Source organism: Tympanuchus pallidicinctus, unplaced genomic scaffold, assembly GCF_026119805.1.
Source record: "Tympanuchus pallidicinctus isolate F22 unplaced genomic scaffold, pur_lepc_1.0 scaffold24, whole genome shotgun sequence".
In the NCBI taxonomy this organism is placed as follows: domain Eukaryota; kingdom Metazoa; phylum Chordata; class Aves; order Galliformes; family Phasianidae; genus Tympanuchus; species Tympanuchus pallidicinctus.
In genome coordinates this window covers 6,679,433-6,699,321 of record NW_026294741.1, presented here as the reverse complement: position 1 = coordinate 6,699,321, position 19,889 = coordinate 6,679,433, and the positions used below count along the sequence as shown (strand labels likewise).

At 50.5% G+C, this 19,889-nt stretch overlaps 1 protein-coding gene across 3 annotated transcripts in view; it reads left to right on the top strand.

The window, feature by feature from the left end:
- ATP2A3 (ATPase sarcoplasmic/endoplasmic reticulum Ca2+ transporting 3) overlaps positions 1-19,889 on the top strand; it is a 36,094-nt gene that overhangs the window by 9,863 nt on the left and 6,342 nt on the right. For 2 of the 3 annotated variants that reach the window (XM_052688741.1, XM_052688740.1), the window contains exons 3-20: positions 7-89; positions 2,991-3,095; positions 3,761-3,899; positions 5,933-6,013; positions 6,437-6,522; positions 7,347-7,811; positions 11,563-11,651; positions 13,085-13,187; positions 13,498-13,629; positions 14,252-14,377; positions 15,372-15,590; positions 16,129-16,464; positions 16,535-16,755; positions 17,200-17,402; positions 17,483-17,568; positions 17,670-17,803; positions 18,031-18,148; positions 18,971-19,088. In XM_052688741.1, coding sequence (XP_052544701.1) covers positions 7-89; positions 2,991-3,095; positions 3,761-3,899; positions 5,933-6,013; positions 6,437-6,522; positions 7,347-7,811; positions 11,563-11,651; positions 13,085-13,187; positions 13,498-13,629; positions 14,252-14,377; positions 15,372-15,590; positions 16,129-16,464; positions 16,535-16,755; positions 17,200-17,402; positions 17,483-17,568; positions 17,670-17,803; positions 18,031-18,148; positions 18,971-19,088 — 2,844 coding nt within the window. The remainder of the gene's footprint in view (positions 1-6; positions 90-2,990; positions 3,096-3,760; positions 3,900-5,932; positions 6,014-6,436; positions 6,523-7,346; positions 7,812-11,562; positions 11,652-13,084; positions 13,188-13,497; positions 13,630-14,251; positions 14,378-15,371; positions 15,591-16,128; positions 16,465-16,534; positions 16,756-17,199; positions 17,403-17,482; positions 17,569-17,669; positions 17,804-18,030; positions 18,149-18,970; positions 19,089-19,889) is intronic. The other variant, XM_052688743.1, reaches the window with a different exon arrangement.

Genomic DNA, 19,889 nt, shown 5'->3' with positions numbered 1-19,889 from the left:
TACCAGGAAAGTCCCTCTGGGAGCTGGTGCTGGAGCAGTTTGAGGATCTCCTGGTCCGCATCCTTCTGATGGCAGCATTCCTCTCCTTTGTAAGTACTGCGGGCTCAGGGCTGGCGCAGCCCCGTTGGGACTCAGGGGAGGAGAAGATGTGGACCTGTATCTGTGAGATGCGATCCTGAGATCTGTATCCTGAGAGATGTGGTGTGTGAAGGGAGCATCAGATTTCCATCAGCACTGGTGAAATGGGCCTTGGTTGTTTTGTTCTTGGAGTAATAGCAAAGGGGAATGAGGAACGTGGGTTGGATGAAGGAGATGTACCAGCAGTGCAGTGATTGCATAGGGCTTAGTGACAACGCTGCACGTACCTTGGAGATGAGACTGTAGGATTTCTCAGCAATGCTGAGAATTGATGATGAGATGGATGAATCCATCCATCCAAAAGCCATATCCCACCACCCTCTGACTACACCGGAGATGGAGGCCCAAGGGCACAGGTTCTATCAGCTGATCCCCAGCACTGCTGTTCAAAGTGAATGCCAACAGCATGAATTAAATTAGAAACCCTACAGTCATCTGCATGGCTTGAAGCTTTGCCACTGCCAAATTCTCCTGCCGCAGTTCAGTGATAGCTTGGCAGCCTTGATTCCTTTCATTCAAGTCATCCATGCTGAAAAATTCATGTCAAGCTGTTGCAGAAGGCACAGCTGGGTGGTTCTTTTCAGTTCTTGTGGCATGATTAGTGGGCACGGTGGTGATGTGTTGATGGATGGACCAGATGACCTTGGTGGTCTTTTCTGACCTTAATGATTCTGTGATTCTTTTTGGGCAATAGTCTGTCCTGCCTCATGCATCCAGCTTGTGATTTTCTACATCACCTATAGCTCTACTAAATTAGGGGACACTGATTCTCACTAATTTATTTTCAATACTATTTGTTGCCCAATGTGTGTCCTTGTGCTTCTCCATGCATGAAGTTTGAAACATTTTGGGGAAATTGCTTCCCTTTGTGTCTTTTCCTTGGAAGTTTTGGAAAGTACTGATGGCACCCCAAGGGTGGATTTCCTGCTTGGAGTAACTAACATCTCCTTCTGAAGCCCTTCCACTGCTGCATGGAGGCATTTGCATTTTGGATTAGAAATGAAAATCCAATCTGTTGTTCCATGTATTTTTTCTTTTGTTCTTCCTCTGGCCTGGCAGTGTTTCGGCTGCTTGTGTGGGCGCTGCCTCTCGCCTGCTGTTCACATCCTTCCCATCCTGCTGGCACAGACTGCAGGCATTGGGCATCCCAGTGTATTGGGCAAGGGTTCTGTGTATGGCAGGCACAATGCATGGGTCTGGCTTTACTTTTAATCACAGTTGATGTGTTGGGAATGGCACTGGAAGGGGCTCCTGGTAGGGTCTAGCTGGTGCTATTGTCATCTCCAAGCATTTCCTTTTCTGCAGCTTGTTTCAACATGAGGGAGATGCTCCAAACAGGAGCCAGGATTCACATCACCAGGCTCCTTGAGCCCCTGGCACTGGTGATCCTTTCCATGCTCAGTAATACAGGGAGGCAACATGGGATCAGATGAACTCAGCATTTCTGTGTTTAGCAAAGCCACTGAGTAACTTCAGCATGAGCTCACTTCACCCTTGGTGTCTTGGAAATGCTCAGCAACAGCAGCATCTTGCTGGCCAGATGCTGGTATGGTCCTTGTTTGCTGATGTGGTCCTTATTTGCACTGCCTGAACATTGCACCCCATGTTTACTGAGCTGAAATGGGCAGTGGTTCCCACTGGAGTTTTTGGGGATGAGCTTGCACTATTTCATTTGCAGTGAAATCAGTGCCTGGAAACTCTCTCCAAAGATGGCCTTTGGCTTGGCTTTGCCCACAGCTTACCTTGGGAGTTGCTCTGTTAGGATATATTTCCCACCAAGCTGGAGAAATACTTATTTTTTGAGTGCTGCTGTTCAGGGCATTTGGCAGCAGGGTGGTGAATCTGTGTCTCATGTCTTCTCCTTTCAGCTGCCTTATTTACCAGCTGACCAATTTCATTTTAGTAATTTTTATTTATTTATTTCTATTTCGTTCAAAAATAGGCATTTCCTCTGAATTTCCCAGGAAAAGCAGACCGTGTTACTGTCTCTGCTGGAGGAAGGGTGGGAATGCTCACCCTCTCCTTAGCATGCATGTTGAGGAGAACCAGAAAAACAAGAGCTTTTTTTAGCTGAATATAAGACAATTTTTCAGTTATTAAACAGAGAACACTGGCAGTGAAACACCAGGATTAATGAGGCAGTAGGGACATAGGGAGGCTTCCAAAATCCCAAGGTTCATAGTGGTGATTTTGGAGTGGCTCCTCCCAACTGGTTCAGGAGCACCACCATTTCCCATGGGCTGATCATCCCAGGGGCTGTACCTGAGCCTGCAGTTTGGGCAGCACTGGTGTTGGCTGCATGAGCCATCTCCTGCTGCACCAAGTTGTGCAACATTTATTTCAGGATCCCATCTCATATAGGCACAGCATTATGGATAAAGGTTTTAGCGCTAGCATCGTAAATCCTACCAGTCTGAGAGCGTTGGGTGGCTGAACAACCACAGGATAAGTGAACAGCTAGGATAAGGATGGAGGTTGGACCCCTGCAAGATAAAATGCATTCCCAAAATAACACGCAGTGATGTGTTGGCTGGTGAGATGTTGTCATCTGCTTGATGGGAGAGCAACACAAACCCCTGTGTCAAAGGTTCTGTGTGCTGGTGCTCACTGCAGCGGAGCAGCCAGGTGTTGTATTGACACAACACGAGTCCACAGCCAGTTAAATGGAGTGACAATGTTTTTGTGCAAGCTTTGTTTGCCTTATGGTGTTGGGCTTTAATGGGATGGAGAGTGGGGCTCGAGGTTGGAAGGAGCTGCAGGGTCCTGTACTGGTTATCTTTTCTTCAGAGTCTTGAAATGTTGAAGCTTGTTCTTTCAATTGTAATGTGCTCCTTCTTTTTTCATGCCCCCAGATCCTGGCCTGGTTCGAAGAAGGAGAGGAGAGCACGACAGCCTTCGTGGAGCCCATTGTCATCATCATGATCCTGATTGCCAACGCCGTGGTGGGTGTGTGGCAGGTAAGGGACAGTCCCTGAAGGTCTCTGCTCTGTGTGGTTGGAGCTTTGCTTGAAGGTCTGGTGGCTTCTGGCCTTTGGAAACTCATTTCTAAAGGGTTCAGCTCAGTGTTGGCTGTACTGCTCTGTGCAGATAAAATCATAGAATCATTAAGGTTGAAAAAGACCTCTAAGATCATCCAATCCAACCACCAACCCCCCCATGATGCACACTAGCCATGTCCCTCAGTGCCACACTTCCAGGGACGATGACTACACCACCTCCCTGGGCAGCCTGTTCCAATGCATCACTACTCATTCTGAGAAGGAATTATTCCTAAATATCCAACCTGAACCTCCCCTGGCACGACTCAAAGTCATTAACTCTCGGTGGCCTCCAGGTTCATTTCTTTGATCTCACTTTGACAACTTTTGTAGTTATGAGTCCCAGCACTTGTTCGCCATCCCCAGTGTGCACTGCTTACCTTCTGGCCATGCTCCAAAGATCCATGAGGTTTCCAGGCCCTGTTGTGACTCATTGCAGCAGAGATCATCTCAGAGCAAACAGGAGCGGCTGGGGATGAGGCAGAACTGGCCCCAGCAAATGGGTGCTAAAGCTAGAGATGGGATTTGGGAGCACCCATGACTCGGACAGCCCCACTCCCACAGCTCTGCTCCTCCACCTGCAGGAGAGGAATGCTGAGAGTGCCATCGAGGCCCTGAAGGAGTATGAGCCCGAAATGGGGAAGGTGATCCGTGCCGACCGCAGCGGGGTGCAGCGGATTCGTGCCCGCGACATCGTCCCTGGGGACATCGTGGAGGTGGCAGGTAGGGCATGGGATGGGAAGGAGCCGAGGAGTGGGATGGGGATGTTGGCACGAGGATGGCAGCCTCGTGGCTCCTGGTTGTGGTAGGGTGAGAGTGTGTCCTTGAGAGGTGGGGTTTCCAGAGGAAGAGGCTTCCTTCCACGTTTCTCACTGAGCTTATGTTCTGGATTTTGACATCGCAGGCCCCCTCTGGCTCTTCTCTTTGGGTTTGCGCTGCATTTCAGTTGCCTCTGCATTTCCTACCTGCCTCACTGTTATAGGGAAACAATGCATTCTGCTTATCCTGTGTTGTTTGTGTGTTAAACTATGCTGTAAACCCCCAGAGCCCCTATGCTAATCCTCTCCTTTCCTCCTCATGGCCCTGCTAGTGGAAACAAGCTGCAATCCCTCCCACACTGAGCCAGCATGCTGTTATTTATGTCTTCCAGTTGTACTTCAGCTGGAAGATGCACATTAAAATAGTGCATGGAGGCTGAGATGGAGGATCTCCTGCACTGGCCCCAGGTCTGTCCTGGTCCTGGGATCTGCAAGAGCTTTTAGGGACAGGAGACAGACCTGCGACATGCAGGGGCTGGCTGCAGATGGCTCTCATAAGCCCTCCCAGGCACAATTCCTTCCTGTTCACCATCCCATGAGGGAAATGCTATTGCAATGCCAAAACACCATGGGGTCCAGCACCACTTGCCAACTTGCCCCAAAACAAGTGCTTACCATCACCCAGTAAATATTACTGGCACAGCCAGTATCGTAACTGGAAGGGAAAGAGATGAGCTGTTTTCTGGAGGAGATTGCAGATTAGTAGCAAATAAATTAGAAAATGTTGGGTTCGGGTAGATTAGAGCAAGGAGCAAGGAACCTGTCAGACTGTGAGGAAGTCGGAAAGTGTGATGGGAACATTGGCAGGAGAAATATTGCCTCTTGGCTCATGAGAGGGCAGGTGGGGAATACACCAGGAGCAGTGGCTTTAAACAAGCAGTGTACATCTACATCCAGGTGACATCCTGGAGATGGCAGTGCTAGTGCAAGCAGAAAGGAGCACCTTCTCTTTGTGTGCACAAATGCAACATATTTGGCAGCACGGATCAGAAAATCTGCTATTCCATTGCAGACAGCAACGTGCTTTCAGGGGAAGAGGTAAAACGTCACCTGTTCAGCTGCAGACACCCCCAAACTTCCTTCTGTACAGGATTTGCAGCGCTGCATATAACACACTGAACGGGTCGCTGTGGGATATCTGTCCTGCCGTGTAATCATGCTATCTACCCTTGAGCAGATGCTACCCCCATAGCACAAGGGCTCCGGGTCTCCATAGATGCTGTCAGCAGATTGTGAGCCTGCAGGCTCCACTCATGTTTTGCAAACCCTGTCTGCCTTTCTCATGGGGGAGGAAGAGCAATTTACTCCTTTAGAGCAGATCCAGCTCCCTCGGGTGGCTGCAAAGCCTGTGCAGGAGGAAGTTTGGGGGTGTCCGCAGGTCCCCGCATTTATCATCCAAAAGCAACAGCTGGATTACACAGCTGTGCAGTGGAGCAGTGCCAGGGCAGCCCGGCCCCGAGCTCGGGAGGATTTTACGAGCCTCGGGAGGAAGCGCTCCTTAAAATCTGGGATAGGAGACGTTTGGTCGCAGCCAAGCCGGAGCATTGCGCAATGTGATGTGAATTGTTACGAGTGAAGGCTGTGCTGATCTCAATATTTCCGAAAGCCGTTGTGTTCGGGCGATAAGGGAGCATGAGGAAGAGCCACGGTGTGCCAAGAATCTGCGAGGAAGAAACCCAGCCGGAAAGCAGTTTTCAACAGGTTTTGTTGTGTTTTTTTTCTTCTTTTTTTTTTTTTAACATGCGCCCTGGTGGGCGGCAAACAGTGGCTGTCATTTGGCCAGGATGCTTCCACCCATGATTGCTGGACTGGGTAACCCAGGAATGACTGTTTGTTCTGGCTCTGAAAGGTCCTGGAACGGTGTTGTTGAGTGTTTTGGGGCTTCACCACTCCCCTTCCCCAGCCCCTGGTTGAGCTGCTCTGCTCTTCTCCTTGCAGTTGGTGACAAGGTACCAGCAGACATCCGCATCATCGAAATTCGCTCCACCACGCTGCGGGTTGACCAGTCCATCCTCACAGGTGTGTGCAGGCGGGGCATATGCTGAAGGTAGATATGCCCTCTGTCCACTGCCGTGAGTGAAATCTGGGGCTGGTGCTGGGCTGAGCATTTTGCTGGGGTGAGAAATGGGTGGAGGAATGAGATGTAGGGCTCGTCATTCTCAGTACATCATTCAAAGCTCTGCTAAATGCTAAGTGTGGGGCATTCCCATGCGATGTCCGTGGTCTCATGAAGGTTTTCCAGTCCCACCATGCAGCCACATGACCACTGTTGGTCGAGCTGCTGGAGTTCAAGTAGTGTCTGGACAACACACTCGGGCATAAAGTTTGGGTTTTGTGTGGTCTTGTGTGGAGCCAGGGGTCGGACTCAATGATCCTTGTGGTTCCCTTCCAACTTGGGATGTTCTGTGATATTCTATGATCTCCCTGCTCTTGCCTTGACAGGGGAGTCCATGTCGGTGATCAAACATGCTGACCCCATCCCTGACCCCCGTGCTGTCAACCAGGATAAGAAGAACATGCTTTTCTCTGTAAGTCCCCACCTTTCTTGTGGTTTTGCAGACAACAGGCAAAGAGACCAATGAGACCTCCAAACGTGGGAGGTCTATGGGCAGGGAACAGTATCAGCTGCATGCTGATCCTAGTTATGTAAAAAGGGTCTCATAAAAACAGATCCATAAAAACAGAGGGTTGCTTCCATGAAATTTTGTTTGGCATGTGTTGCTTTTTGACCCTGGGCTATCTCAGTTGGTTTTCTATCTCATAGGGTGAGTTACTAATGAGGAAAAGGCTTGTGATTGAACCTGGGTCTGTTGTGGGTTTGAATTTCCTCTTTGCTCGTACCCCTTGGACAGAAGTCAAACCTGAGAGGGATGAGAGCACTTTCAAGTGTTCAACCTGCTGCTTTGTGGTGGGTTTCTGTCAAGTCCAAAACAGCCCTGAACACAAAACAGCCCTTTGTGAAGACAAAACTGTCCTCCCATCATAGAGTGGAAGAGGAGCAGGTTGCCTGAGTGCTTGGGGGTTCCTGAAGAATCAGAGCACTTGAATTGCTCTCATTCAACATAGATCATCTCAGCTGGGCTGAGAGGGCTCCCTATGGCTGAAGGAATTTGGGCCAGGGGATGAAGTTCACTCTTCTCTAACCAAGTCAGGGACTGTGCATGAGTATAGAATGAGCAAAGTCTCACCCAGATTTTTCCAGATGAAGAACCCGGGAGGCCCAATGCCTCATTTTCTTCTTAAGATGATCTTAAGATCTAATATTCCCCTTTCACGAGAAGCAGCCCATTTCCTCACTCAGACCGGGGGGTTTCATGCCCATATACTCACTGCCCCCTTCCATCCCTCCCAGGGCACCAACATCGCAGCTGGGAAGGCCGTGGGAATTGTCATTGCAACAGGGGTGTACACAGAGATCGGGAAGATCCGAAACCAGATGGTGGAGACAGAGCCTGAGAAAACCCCCTTGCAGCAGAAGCTGGATGAGTTCAGCCAGCAGCTCTCCAAAGTGATCTTCCTGGTGTGCATCGCCGTCTGGGTCATCAACATCAGCCACTTCAGCGACCCTGTGCATGGTGGCTCCTGGTTTCGAGGTGCCATCTACTATTTCAAGACATCGGTGGCCCTGGCAGTGGCTGCCATTCCTGAGGGCCTCCCAGCTGTCATCACCACATGCCTGGCACTGGGCACCCGCCGCATGGCCAAGAAGAATGCCATCGTGAGAAGCCTGCCCTCGGTGGAGACTCTGGGGTGCACCTCTGTCATCTGCTCCGACAAGACCGGCACCCTCACCACCAACCAGATGTCAGTCTGCCGGGTGAGCACAGGGCATTTTGGGGAGCACGGAATCACAGAATGGCTTAGGTTGGAGGGTACCTTACAGGCCAGCTAATTCCAGCCCCTCCGTGGGCTGGTTGCCAACCACCAAATCAGGCTGTCCAGGGCCCATCCTGCTTGACCTTGAATGCCTCCAGGGATGGGGTACCTACAATTTCTCTTGGCAGACTGTACCAGTGCCTCATTGCCTTCTGAGTTAAGAATGTCTGTACTGGGATGCTGGAGCTCTGTCATTGTGTGATGGAGCTTGATGTCTCTACCAATCTGTTGCAATACTCAAACTTTTTTTGTCCTCACGCAAACATTGCATTTTGCTCATTAGGAATTTCAAGGTGAGCATGTAAGACAACAATGTAGGAAGGCCTGAGCTTCCTTCTAGCCCAACAGGATGTGAGGATGTTTATGACTTATCTTGGTGCAATCATAAATAGAAATCTCACCTTTTCATTAGCTTTTCTGAATTTCTAGCACTGAGGTGCAGATCTGTGGACTTGTTTCAGGGCTCCTTCTCAGTGGAGCATCTCTTCTGGCTGGGTTCAGTATTAATACAGCTTCTGGAGAAGCCAATGTGGTCAACACCTCTTCTGCTCTCTTGCCCATTTTCCTTCTGTTTCAACCAAACTGGTGAGAAATTCCAGATCACGCAAAATTAGAAAACTGGGATCTGTGAGCCCAAAGTTGGAGGGTCAGTGTAAGGTTTGGGTCCAGCTGTTCATGGTGGTTTGTTAGGAAAGACTGGGCCATCCCACTGCTTCTCAGTTTCCCCATTATTCCTCAGGAAAGCTTTTTTCATGATCTTGGCGCGCCAGTTTTATAGGAGAACCATGGAAAATATGTCACCAAAGGGAAACATGGCCCTGGCCACCCTCCCTGCTCTCTGAAAATTGGGTAGTGAAGCAGCAACCGGCCACAGGCTTTGGTTTGCTCAGCACAAGCCACAAATGACTGGAAACGTCTGATGTTTCTGCCCCATAAATGATTTACAAGGAGGCCCTGCTGGATCAAGGGGCTGACAGAGCTGTCCGTGTTTGACATGAGGGGGAGGTTCCCATCGGCCCGAAGCAAATGGTGTATGAATAAATAGCATATATTAAAAATAAATAATGATGGACAAGCCCAGCATCTGAGCACAGAAACAGTCGTTAACGTTTAACCCATTCCTGTGGCCAGGGTGCACAGCAGGACACAGGTGTGTAGATCCCACGTGTTTCTACGTGCTCAGAGCCTGAGCTGGCCGAATCTCCGTGTGCCAGACATCAGGCCTGGGTCTGCTGGAGATGACAGCAGCGTGGTGAAGCACTCAAGCCACAAACCCACTCAGTATATCAGATGAAAGCTGTGGTTTGCACTGCTCACCTTATGGGTGGCTCGGGCTCTCTGGCATCTAAATCATTTTGTATCTTTCTACGATCAGATCTCCCACTTAGTGGCTGAAGCAATGTGGTTTTTCCAGGTTTTAGTGAGGCTTTTGATGCCATCCCCTCACAGCTTCCTTTTAGACAGTCTGCTCAGCTGTGACATGAACAGCTTCACACTGCTACTACCAGGGAGGTTTGGGCTAGAAATTAAGAAAAACTTCTTTATCAAGAGGGTGGATGCTGGAAATGGCTTTCTAGTGAGGCAGCTGATGCCCTATGCATTTGGATGGTGCTCTAAACTTTGTTTTAACTTTGGGTCTGCCCCAAAATTGTCTAACAGTTGGAGTCAATGACCTCTGTAGAGTCTCTTGCAACTGGGACTCGTTCTATATTCTACTCTTGTTCTGCTCTACTCTTGTTCTATTGCATTCTACTCATCGCAAAGATCTTACAGCATCCTGTTATGCACTGTAACTCAGTTGTTGAGCAGAGATGCTGCATGAGTTTGGGCCTGCTGCTGTGCCATGATTCAGCAGCTGTGTCTCTGTAGAGCAACCAACCCCAGTCAGTTATCTCTTGATGCCTGGCATGCTCAGGGTTTCCCAGCATCGTGGCTGTGCCGTGCTGGCTTTTGGTGGGTGCTGTCACTTGGGGCCACCTCTGGCATTGGAGGAAAATGACGCTGCTGCGTGGGCTGGCTGATGGGTGGATGATGCTGATTACAACCTTCTGCTACTCCAGACAGCTCTCCTGCCTCGCTTGCCTTTTGATGAGTGCTTTTTTTTAAAAAAAGAGATCACAGAAAATATATATAAATGGACACCTATTGCTTGCACCGTGCCCCTTTTCTGCCAGAAACATCACCCCAAAAGCCTGCAAATACCCTTGTGATGTCTGGTCGTGCAAGCTAGGAGCAGGCAGGAAATCTGACGTAACCTCTGTTTGCTGTGAGTTCCACCTATTTTAAATTGGCATGGAAAAATAGAGGGCATGGAATGATTTATGTATTTTTTTTCTTTTTCTAGTAAGAAAGTTGCTTTTGTGGAAGTGCTGATTGTTTTGTAGTTGTGTTTGAAAACAAAAGATCTCGTATCGTGCAAAAACACCAGTGGTGGGGTGGATGTTTGCAGGATTTTTAATAAATATGAGGCCAGCCTGCATTTCTGAATATGGAAGGCTGCTTTCTGAAGGGATCTGGAGGTGTTGGCTCAGTTGTAGGCCAAAGGCATTGGACTTCTTGAAAAGACACAAAGGATGCTCCCCTTTCAGGAATCCCTTTTGGTGCTGTCTCAGACCAGGTGCTGCATTGCTGAAGCCTCCCATTCAGGAATTTTCAGCCACGTTTTCCTCTGTTTCAAGTGTCTGATTCAGTTGCCGCAAGGAGATGTGATCTTTGGGCTCTTTATCGAGCTCTGTTGTGTGTTAGTGAGTGACTGGAGGATCCATGTCTCTTCTCTACCACTTTTTGCCATGCACTTTTCTTCAAATTCCCTCAGGGATGCTCAGAGGAGGGCTCAGGGATCAGAGATGGGTGAAATAATGCAGATGCTGTCCCGAGGAGAATGGGCTGATGCTCAGTCCTGGGGCGAATGTGACAGCAACCAACATCCTAAATGCAGCTGTGCCTTAATGATGGGTCGTGGGAAAGTTTTAATTAATTAAATCTTCGGGAAATGAAGGGTAATTGTCTCTGCATCACATTTCCAAACCACCAAGCAGGACTGTGGAGTGAGGAAAGCATTGCTGCCTCTTGGCCGGGAACATGCATTCCATCCAACCAATGTTATTTGTTAATTATATTGCTTTTTGGCTCCAGCATGGATCATAAATAACAATTAGGCAGGCAGGAGCATTGCTGTGCCCTTGTCCTGGCCAGGTCAGGAGCTGACGGTGATGCTGATGGGCTAGGAGGCTGTGCCAAGAGGAGCCGAGGGGAGGTGGAAAGAGGAGGATTTTTATTGCATGTTAATTCCTTTTGGTCTCGTTGCTCTCACTGTAATGGCAAGAATGGGCCTGGAAGGTGTTTGAAAGGCAAAAATTGCTCCAAATTAGAGCATGTGGGACTTTTACAACTCTCTGGGGCTTAATTAACCAAGCTGTAACCTGGGGAACGCGCAGTGCAAGCTGGTGGCTGGGAGCCGTCTGGGAAGGGGGGCATGGGGTCCTGTGGCTGGTCGGATCCTGTCCCTCCTGCTGGGCAGCAGAACCCCAGCCCTGCTCCAAGGACAATACCAGCAGCTGCTTAGAAACTGCCCAGGCACCACTCCTCTGCAATGGAACAAAAGGAGCTGGAGGAGGCACATGTGGAAGCTGGGAGTGGTGCATGCCAGAAAATCGCTGCCTAACTCTCCGTGTCCATCTGTCCCCTTGCAGATGTTCATCATGGAGAAGGTGGAGGGTACCCAGTGCAGCCTGCATGAGTTCAGCATCACCGGCTCCACCTACGCCCCCGAGGGACAGATGTGAGTACGGTCCCTGTGCTGCAGGGTGCAGCTGATGGCTGCACAAGGAGACCCAGTCTCACCCCTGTAGCTGTGGAGAAATTGGGACTTTGGGTATCAGTTTGTGGCTGCATTGAACATTGCACATGGAGGGGAGCAAATGCTTCTTTTCTCTCCCCATCGTGTGTCACTGCAGGGAGATGTTCCCTGACTTGTCCTTGCCACAGTCCCCTTTCCTCATCCATGCAGCGACTGCACTTCATGGCAGCTTCAGAGTTAATTTCATGAATATTTATAAAGCCAATTTGATCTTTCACTAAGAGTCTCCATTAAAATGTGAGATAGGTCATAAGCTGGCATTAGTGGATGCTTTTCAGCTCAGTAAGGACTGATGGGCTGTGCTTGTCTGCTCCCTCCTAAGGCTGCAGTCTCCCTTTCTCAGGTTCATATGCAGCACCCAGCCAGCAGTGTTTCTACCTATGCCTTTCCCAGCACGGTCCCTTCCCAGCTCTGTTCAGGGCATCACACACTGCAAAAGCCATCCCCAGTATTTCTGCCTTCTCAAACACCAAAACGCAGCCTGAAGTGCTTTCATCCCTGTGCAAACAGATTTTTCAGATTTTCTTGGCCGCTCCCTGCTTTCCGCTCCTGAGCTGTAACAAGGGCTCCAAAATGTTCTTTCCATTGGGAAGCTGCAGTGGAATAAACTGATCCTAATAAATGCCTGACAAATTATTTTTCCAGCAAGCGGGTGAGTGGCTGAGTTTGCACAGCTCTAACCTGCAGTTACCTCTCCTGGGGTCTGGATCAGTTTTGTTTCATCCCAAAATATGCCTGGCCATTTCCAGCATGGGGCAGTGGGTGGCTGGGGAGAGGAACCTGGTCCTGCAGCTCCTCTGGACATTGAGCACATGGAGACCCTGGGGTGCCTTTGCCCCTTTTCTGGGGCAAAAGTTCTCTGCCCCTTTTCTTTCATCACCTTCATAACCACCAGTGGAAGTGTTCAATAAAAGGGTGGAGTGGCACTGAGGGTCATGATTTAGTGTTACAGCGGGGATGGGTTGATGGTTAGACTGGGTGATCTTACTGACCGTTTCCAACCTTATTGATTCTATATCCAGCTGTTCACAGCCCCTGCTTTGATGACCCAAGGGGAGCAGAAGGCCTATAGAACACCATTTCCAGTTATCGTGGTTTCTCTGCTGCCATTTTTATTCTGGAGCACTTCAGGAGCTCATTTGCACCATGTGTTATTTCATCTGCACGCTGCCCTGCCCCATTTCTTAAAGCACAAAATGACCCCAAGCTTTTATCACCGGTCCATGAGCCTGAACCAGGCTGTTTCCCTCTCTTTGCAGCAAATTTTCCAAGGGCTACATGGGGAAAAGCTAAGCTCTATTTCTCGTGTAGCCATGTGAAAGGCCAGACTCCAAGCAGTTGTTTCCCTCTCACAGCCTGAAGGACGAGCAGCCGGTGCAGTGTGGGCAGTACGATGGGCTGGTGGAGCTGGCTACTATCTGTGCTCTCTGCAACGACTCCTCACTGGACTACAATGAGGTGCGTGGGGACAGGTTGCTGCAGGCTCCCAATGGGCTTTTCCTTTCCCTTTGGGCCTTCCTGGGGGCAAAATCAGTGGCTATTTGCCTGTCTTACCCCCTCTGGGAAAAGGGTTTCTGTACTTTTCTGTACCTTTCTGTACCTTGAATGCAGCCTGTCTCTAGTAGGGATGTTGTGCTGCGTGTGGTATGTGGTCCATTGGGTTTAACCCATGGCTTCATCCAGTCCCATCGTGTGGGACATCCTGGGTTGGAGATGCATTGAGGGGGTGTGCTCCAACGCTTGAGCTCTGTTATTTCCTGCTTTCCAGTCAAAAAAAGTCTACGAGAAGGTAGGGGAAGCCACTGAAACTGCCCTGACGTGCTTGGTGGAAAAGATGAATGTCTTCGACACGGACACCAGCAAGCTCTCAAAGGTGGAGCGAGCCAACGCCTGCAATTCAGTGAGTGAAAGGGATGAGAGAAGGCCTTGGGGGTGGTGATAAAGGTGCTGGTGTGGCACAAGGATGCAATGTCTTAGTTCATAAGGGGCTGAACCTTAGAAAATCTTCAGGTCTGTGCTGACCGCAGGAGCCCTGAACCATCCTCTGCAGTGTGCATCAAACCCACCTCCCAGCACTGCAATTCCTGCTTGACCCGGGCTATCTCATGGAAACACCTCTGTTTCTGGTGTATGAATCTCCAGCACTGACTGCTCTGCTGCTCTGGCTCTGCCGTGTCTCCCTCTCCTGGTTAAAATGCACTTCGTCTCCCATCTGGATTTGGTGTCGTGCCATTAGATTTTTCATATTCGACACCGTCCTAGCAACAAAAAATAATAATTGCAAAATACTTTGGGCATGCAGTGAACAAGGTGGACGGCATCCCCGCTCCCCTCGATGGAAAATAATTCCAATTGGCCTTGGCTGCCCTGCAGATGGCTTTTCTGGGACAAGACGCATCCTCCCAGGAGCTTGCTCAGCTGCTGTGATGCTGATATGGGGACACAAGAGGGTGACAAGGACCAGCTGCTATCTTTTTGTGCATTTTGCTCCTGCAATTATTAACAGCAGTGCTGTCTCACAGGTGATCAAACATCTGATGAGGAAGGAGTGCACCCTTGAGTTCTCCCGTGATCGCAAGTCCATGTCGGTGTACTGCACGCCCACTGGCCCCGGTCACAACTCTGCTGGCAGCAAGATGTTTGTCAAGGTATGGGGTGAGGACTTGGTGCTTAATGGTGCAGTGATGCTTTTGGGTTTGTCTCCTGCCTTGGATTGTGCTGAGCATCCTGGTGTTGGGAACACAGGATCTTCCTGTGCCCCAAATTCAAGCTCTACATATTATGCCTGGACACCATGGCCAATAGCAATGCCTAAATGGTTCGGCTTTCCACTGTAAACAGAAATAAAATAGTATTTATAGGGTATTTTCTTCCCAAGAGAAAGAAGTGAAGGAGATGCTGCAGGAATTTCCCCACTGACTCTGGGAGGAATTTTGTCCCTGTGTTCCCACCCACAGAGCTTCAGGGTGAACTCTGTCCTCCAGGTCGAGTAGAGGCCACCCAGAGCTGCCATCCTTGCAAGCTATTTTCAGAGAAGCATTAGAGGGATCGCAAATGTCAAATTAAAGGGGAAGATCAGGGTCATAAAGGGACGGGGTGAGAAGCTACAATGCTCAAGGCCATGTGTTCCTAAATCACAAAGGCATCGTGCACATCCTACAGGTAGCAGCACATTTTTTTTTGGTAGGACCCCCCTTTCCTTTTGGGGGACAGAGGGGTGGGAGCCCCTCAGGCAGGCAGGAATGAGGCAGATCCCCGTGGAGCAGATTCCATGCCCACCTACCTGAGACCACTTCATCCTTCCCAGCCACAGTCTCTCGTGTCAAGGCTGCCACCTAGTGCGCTGTGCTGCCAGGATGTGCTTGTGCTCACATTTTGGGAAGATTCCCTTCTCCTCCTCCCAGACTTTGTGCTGTCACTTCCTCTGGCTCAGTGCTAGCAGGAGATGCTCAGACTCCAGGTTCATATTCCCATAGCATACATCCCTCACTCACTGCTCCCGAGCTCACATACAGAGGATGTTGCTCTGCATGCAGCCAGATTTGTCTCTTGTGCACCAAAGATCTTTGTGCTGGGGTGATGAGGGCAGCAGACCAGGAATGACCCCCAGAAAGCAGCTCCTCACCTCCTGCTACTTCCTAGGGTGCCCCAGAGAGTGTGATCGAGCGCTGCACCCATGTCCGTGTGGGCACAGCCAAGGTTCCATTGACCACACCTGTGAGGGAGAAGATCCTGAGCCGGATCCGGGACTGGGGCATGGGCATCGACACGCTGCGCTGCCTGGCATTGGCCACCCATGATGCACCCGTCCACAGGGAGACCATGCAGTTACACGACTCCACCACCTTTGCCCATTATGAGGTACTACAGCTTTTCTCTTTATTTCTCAAGTTTCCAGCTGCCCCAGTGGTATTTCTCCCTTGATTTCTCTGGGTGGTGCAATAGCTCAGTTCATTCTCTCCAATTCCCATAGCAGAGCTGCATGCAATGAGGCTGACCCCAAAGCCAAGGGCTATGTCCCACTGGTGTCCATCCCCAAAGCCAAGGGCTCTGTCCTTCTGGTGTCCTTCCCTAAAGACAAGGGCCCAATCCCATTGGTGTACATCCTCATGGGATGATTGCCAAGACCGGGTCCTCCAGGAAGGATGTGGTGGATGTGAGTGGAGATGTGTGAGGAGCACTGGAGGAGATGGGAACATCCCTTTGTACTGAGGTTGTGGGGAGCCAGTGATGAGAAATGTCTGTGGGAGCCATCGATGGCTCCCCTGAACCACTAATGGGAAAAATCATAAAAGTTTTCTCCCCAAGTGCCCTGGAATCGCTGTGCCCACAGTGGTCTCACGATAGGGAGGATGTGATTGTATTCTTGGGGTCAACGTGGTCTATGCTGTCCCCTCAGACCAATCTGACCTTTGTGGGCTGCGTGGGGATGCTGGACCCTCCCCGCAAGGAGGTCACTTCCTCCATTGAGATGTGCCGCAAGGCCGGCATCCGCGTCATCATGATCACGGGCGACAACAAAGGCACGGCAGTGGCCATCTGCCGCCGCATCGGCATCTTCACGGAGAGCGAGGATGTGGCTGGCAAGGCCTACACGGGCCGGGAGTTCGATGAGCTGTCCCCAGAGGCACAGCGGCAGGCGTGTCGCGAGGCTCGCTGCTTCGCCCGCGTTGAGCCGGCGCACAAGTCCCGCATCGTTGAGTACCTGCAGTCCTTCAATGAGATCACCGCCATGGTGAGTCCCCGGCCTCCTCCTCCCTGCCCGGACCCTGCCCTCACAACGCTTTAATCATGACTTCGTGCAGACGGGCGACGGCGTCAACGATGCCCCAGCCCTGAAGAAAGCCGAGATCGGCATCGCCATGGGGTCCGGCACGGCTGTTGCCAAGTCAGCTGCTGAGATGGTGCTCTCTGATGACAACTTCTCCACCATCGTGTCGGCCGTGGAGGAGGGCAGGGCCATCTACAACAACATGAAGCAGTTCATCCGCTATCTCATCTCCTCCAACGTCGGGGAGGTTGTGTGGTGAGAACCCTGTTGTGGGCAGCAGCTGTGGGGTATCTTGGTACTGATATTTGTCACCAGCTCGTGTCACAGAATCGTAGAATGGTGGGCTTGGAAGGGATCTTAAAAGATGATCCAGTTTTAACCCACTGTTGTGGGCTGGTTGTCCCCCACCAGATCAGGCTGCCCATCCAACCTGGCCATGGGCATCTCCAGGGATGGGGCACCCACACTTTTCCGAGCAGCTGTGCCAGGGTCTCAGCACCCTCTGAGTAAAAAATTTTCTCCTAATGTCTGATCTAAACCTGTTCTCTTTTAATTTAAAGCCATTCCCCTCTTAGACCATGTAAAAAGTCATTTCCCTAAACTGAGTTTGGCGCACTAGAACCCAGTGTTCCTGCTCACTTTTCCCTTTTACAACACAGACACTTTCTAACTCAACACCTCTGGCTTTTCCCCCTGCAGCATCTTCCTGACAGCCATTCTGGGCCTGCCCGAAGCCCTCATCCCAGTGCAGCTGCTGTGGGTGAACCTGGTGACGGATGGGCTGCCAGCCACCGCGCTGGGATTCAACCCCCCTGATCTGGACATCATGGACAAGCTGCCGCGCAACCCCAAGGAGCCTCTTATCAGTGGATGGCTCTTCTTCCGTTACCTGGCCATTGGAGGTGAGCCCCTGTGGTCTGGCACAAAGCTGGGCAGGGGGACCATGGCCGGGCTCCAGCTAAGGAGTCTTTCTTGGTCACAGTGTACGTGGGGCTGGCCACGGTGGGCGCAGCAACCTGGTGGTTCTTGTACGACACTGAGGGACCGCAGGTCTCCTTCCATCAGTTGGTGAGTTGAGGTCTTCCCCTCCCCCTTTTTGTTTGTGGTTGTGATGGTCACATGTTCCTGATGGGAAAGACATATTTACTGGTGGGTTCCTGTGCTGGCAGAGGAACTTCATGCGATGCACCGAAGACAACCCCATCTTTGAAGGAGTTGACTGTGAAATCTTCGAGTCTCGATACCCGACCACGATGGCTCTGTCTGTGCTGGTGACAATTGAAATGTGCAATGCCCTGAATAGGTGAGTGGCTGCAGGATTGCTCCACATGACCCATGTCTTGTAGGGTCTCTTTAGGCAACTCTTAGTGGGCTGAGGGCTTTGCTTTACCCAGCAGACCCACTCCAGTTGGGTGTCCAGATCCACATCATGGCAAAGCTTGAAGATGAACGGTCTGGAAGTGAAGGAGCTTGGGCACATGTGGGGACCAGGAGGCTTTTGGCATTCACGATATCCCCTTGCTTTCCCAGTGTCTCTGAGAACCAATCACTGCTGCGAATGCCCCCATGGCTCAACATCTGGCTGCTGGGGGCCATCGTCATGTCCATGGCTCTGCATTTCTTCATCCTCTACGTCAAGCCCATGCCTGTGAGTACCCTGTACCACCTCCGCCTGCAGCTTGGGGGCCTCTCATGTGACTCTGGGGTACCATTTGTGTTTGGAGGTTCTGGGAAAAATGTCCCCAAGTCCTGGGGCTCGAACTACTGTGGGATCAGGAGTCACCCTGCTGCAGGCAAGCATTTACCTACGTCAGACACTGTCCTTATAGACAGCACAAAGCTTTGTGGCTGCCTCCAGGAGGTGATGCAGATCTTTTGGTGACATCACCTCCCTTTGTGGTACAAGACTGGGGATGTCTCGGTTGATACCTAAGGGTATGTGATATAAAGTGGCTTGCTGTGCCCAGGAGGTGACACTGTCCCTCATTATGCCACTGAGTGTGTGCATACAGTGCTAGAGCTCAAGTTGGGTATTAGAAAAAACTTATCTGGAAGAATGGTTGGCACTGGCACAGGGAGTGGTGATGTCACCACCCCCAGAGATGTTCAAGAACCACAGAGATGTGGCACTGAGGGATGTGGTCAGTGGGCAGTAGTGGTGGTGGGTGAACTAGTGGTGGACTAGATGAGATTAGAGGCCTTTTCCAGCCTTAATGATTCTATGATTCTAGCTTGTGCTTCACTTTTTCTTCTGAGGGAGAAGTGAGGTGCATCGCTTTTGATTCTTCTTGGAATGATGATAATCCTGGAAGAAATCCTGCCCTTTGAGCTGTTTGGATCTTCCCTCCTTGTACTTTGGACAATGTTTTCTCAATCTGTATCCTGCAACAGAAGCTAACCTCATCTCTGCAATAAAAAGAAATCCCATCTCCATCCCAATTAACATATCAAACCCTTTTCTGCCTTGCAGCTCATCTTCCAAGTGACCCCGCTGAGCTGGCCGCAGTGGGTGGTTGTCCTGAAGATCTCCCTGCCCGTCATCCTACTCGATGAAGGACTCAAGTACCTTTCCCGTAACCACCTGGAGGGTGAGAATGGGCAGCACAGTGCTGGGCTGTGGGCCCCGTGGTGCTGTGCTCGGGTTGGTGACGGCTTGGGGCAATTCACATGGTGTCTGCACTGCATGTCCATCCACCTCTGCTTTCTCAGCTACGAAAAAGGGACTTTTTCTCCTACCCCTTCCTCCCCAGCTGCCACGCCAGGCAGAGTTGTTGATACTCAGTCTGCTGGAGATGCTCACTGCAGGCAGGAACAACAGATAAATCTGCCACATGTGTTTATCCAGCTCCTCTCCAACCTCTGGGAACTGAATTCCTTCCTTTAAAGCAAAAGGAATCAAAGAGTGCTTTCCAACAGAAGTCCCTTTGATTTTTGCACCCCTCTGTGACTCTCCCTGTCTCATGTTTGCACCTCTGTTTTAAGACCTAGTAGGAGCTGTGCCTTACAAACTGGTTTTACTGGAGTTGCCATTGGCTGAACTCTACTCAGGGAGCCTGTTTACAGCAGGTCCGTGTTTCCCACGCGCTGTAAATCATGACGTGTGTTTAGACAGCCCTCTGAGTGGGTGATATCATCGTTTTCTTTCATTTCTTGAAAAAGACACTGCTGTGGATGATATCTCAGTACTGAGTTAAACCTTCAGGGGCAGTTCTTGCATTTCAGAGCTAAAGGGAGGTCTGGCCAGGGGGAGGTTCGGGGCATCATGGTGGCCCAGTTTGGTTTCTCCCAGTGCAGTGTGAATGCAAAAAACCTGGAAATCTTGGATTGGAAATTATTGCAGGCAGAAATATCTGCAACTTGCAACCACCACCATCGTTGGGTCCCAAGGT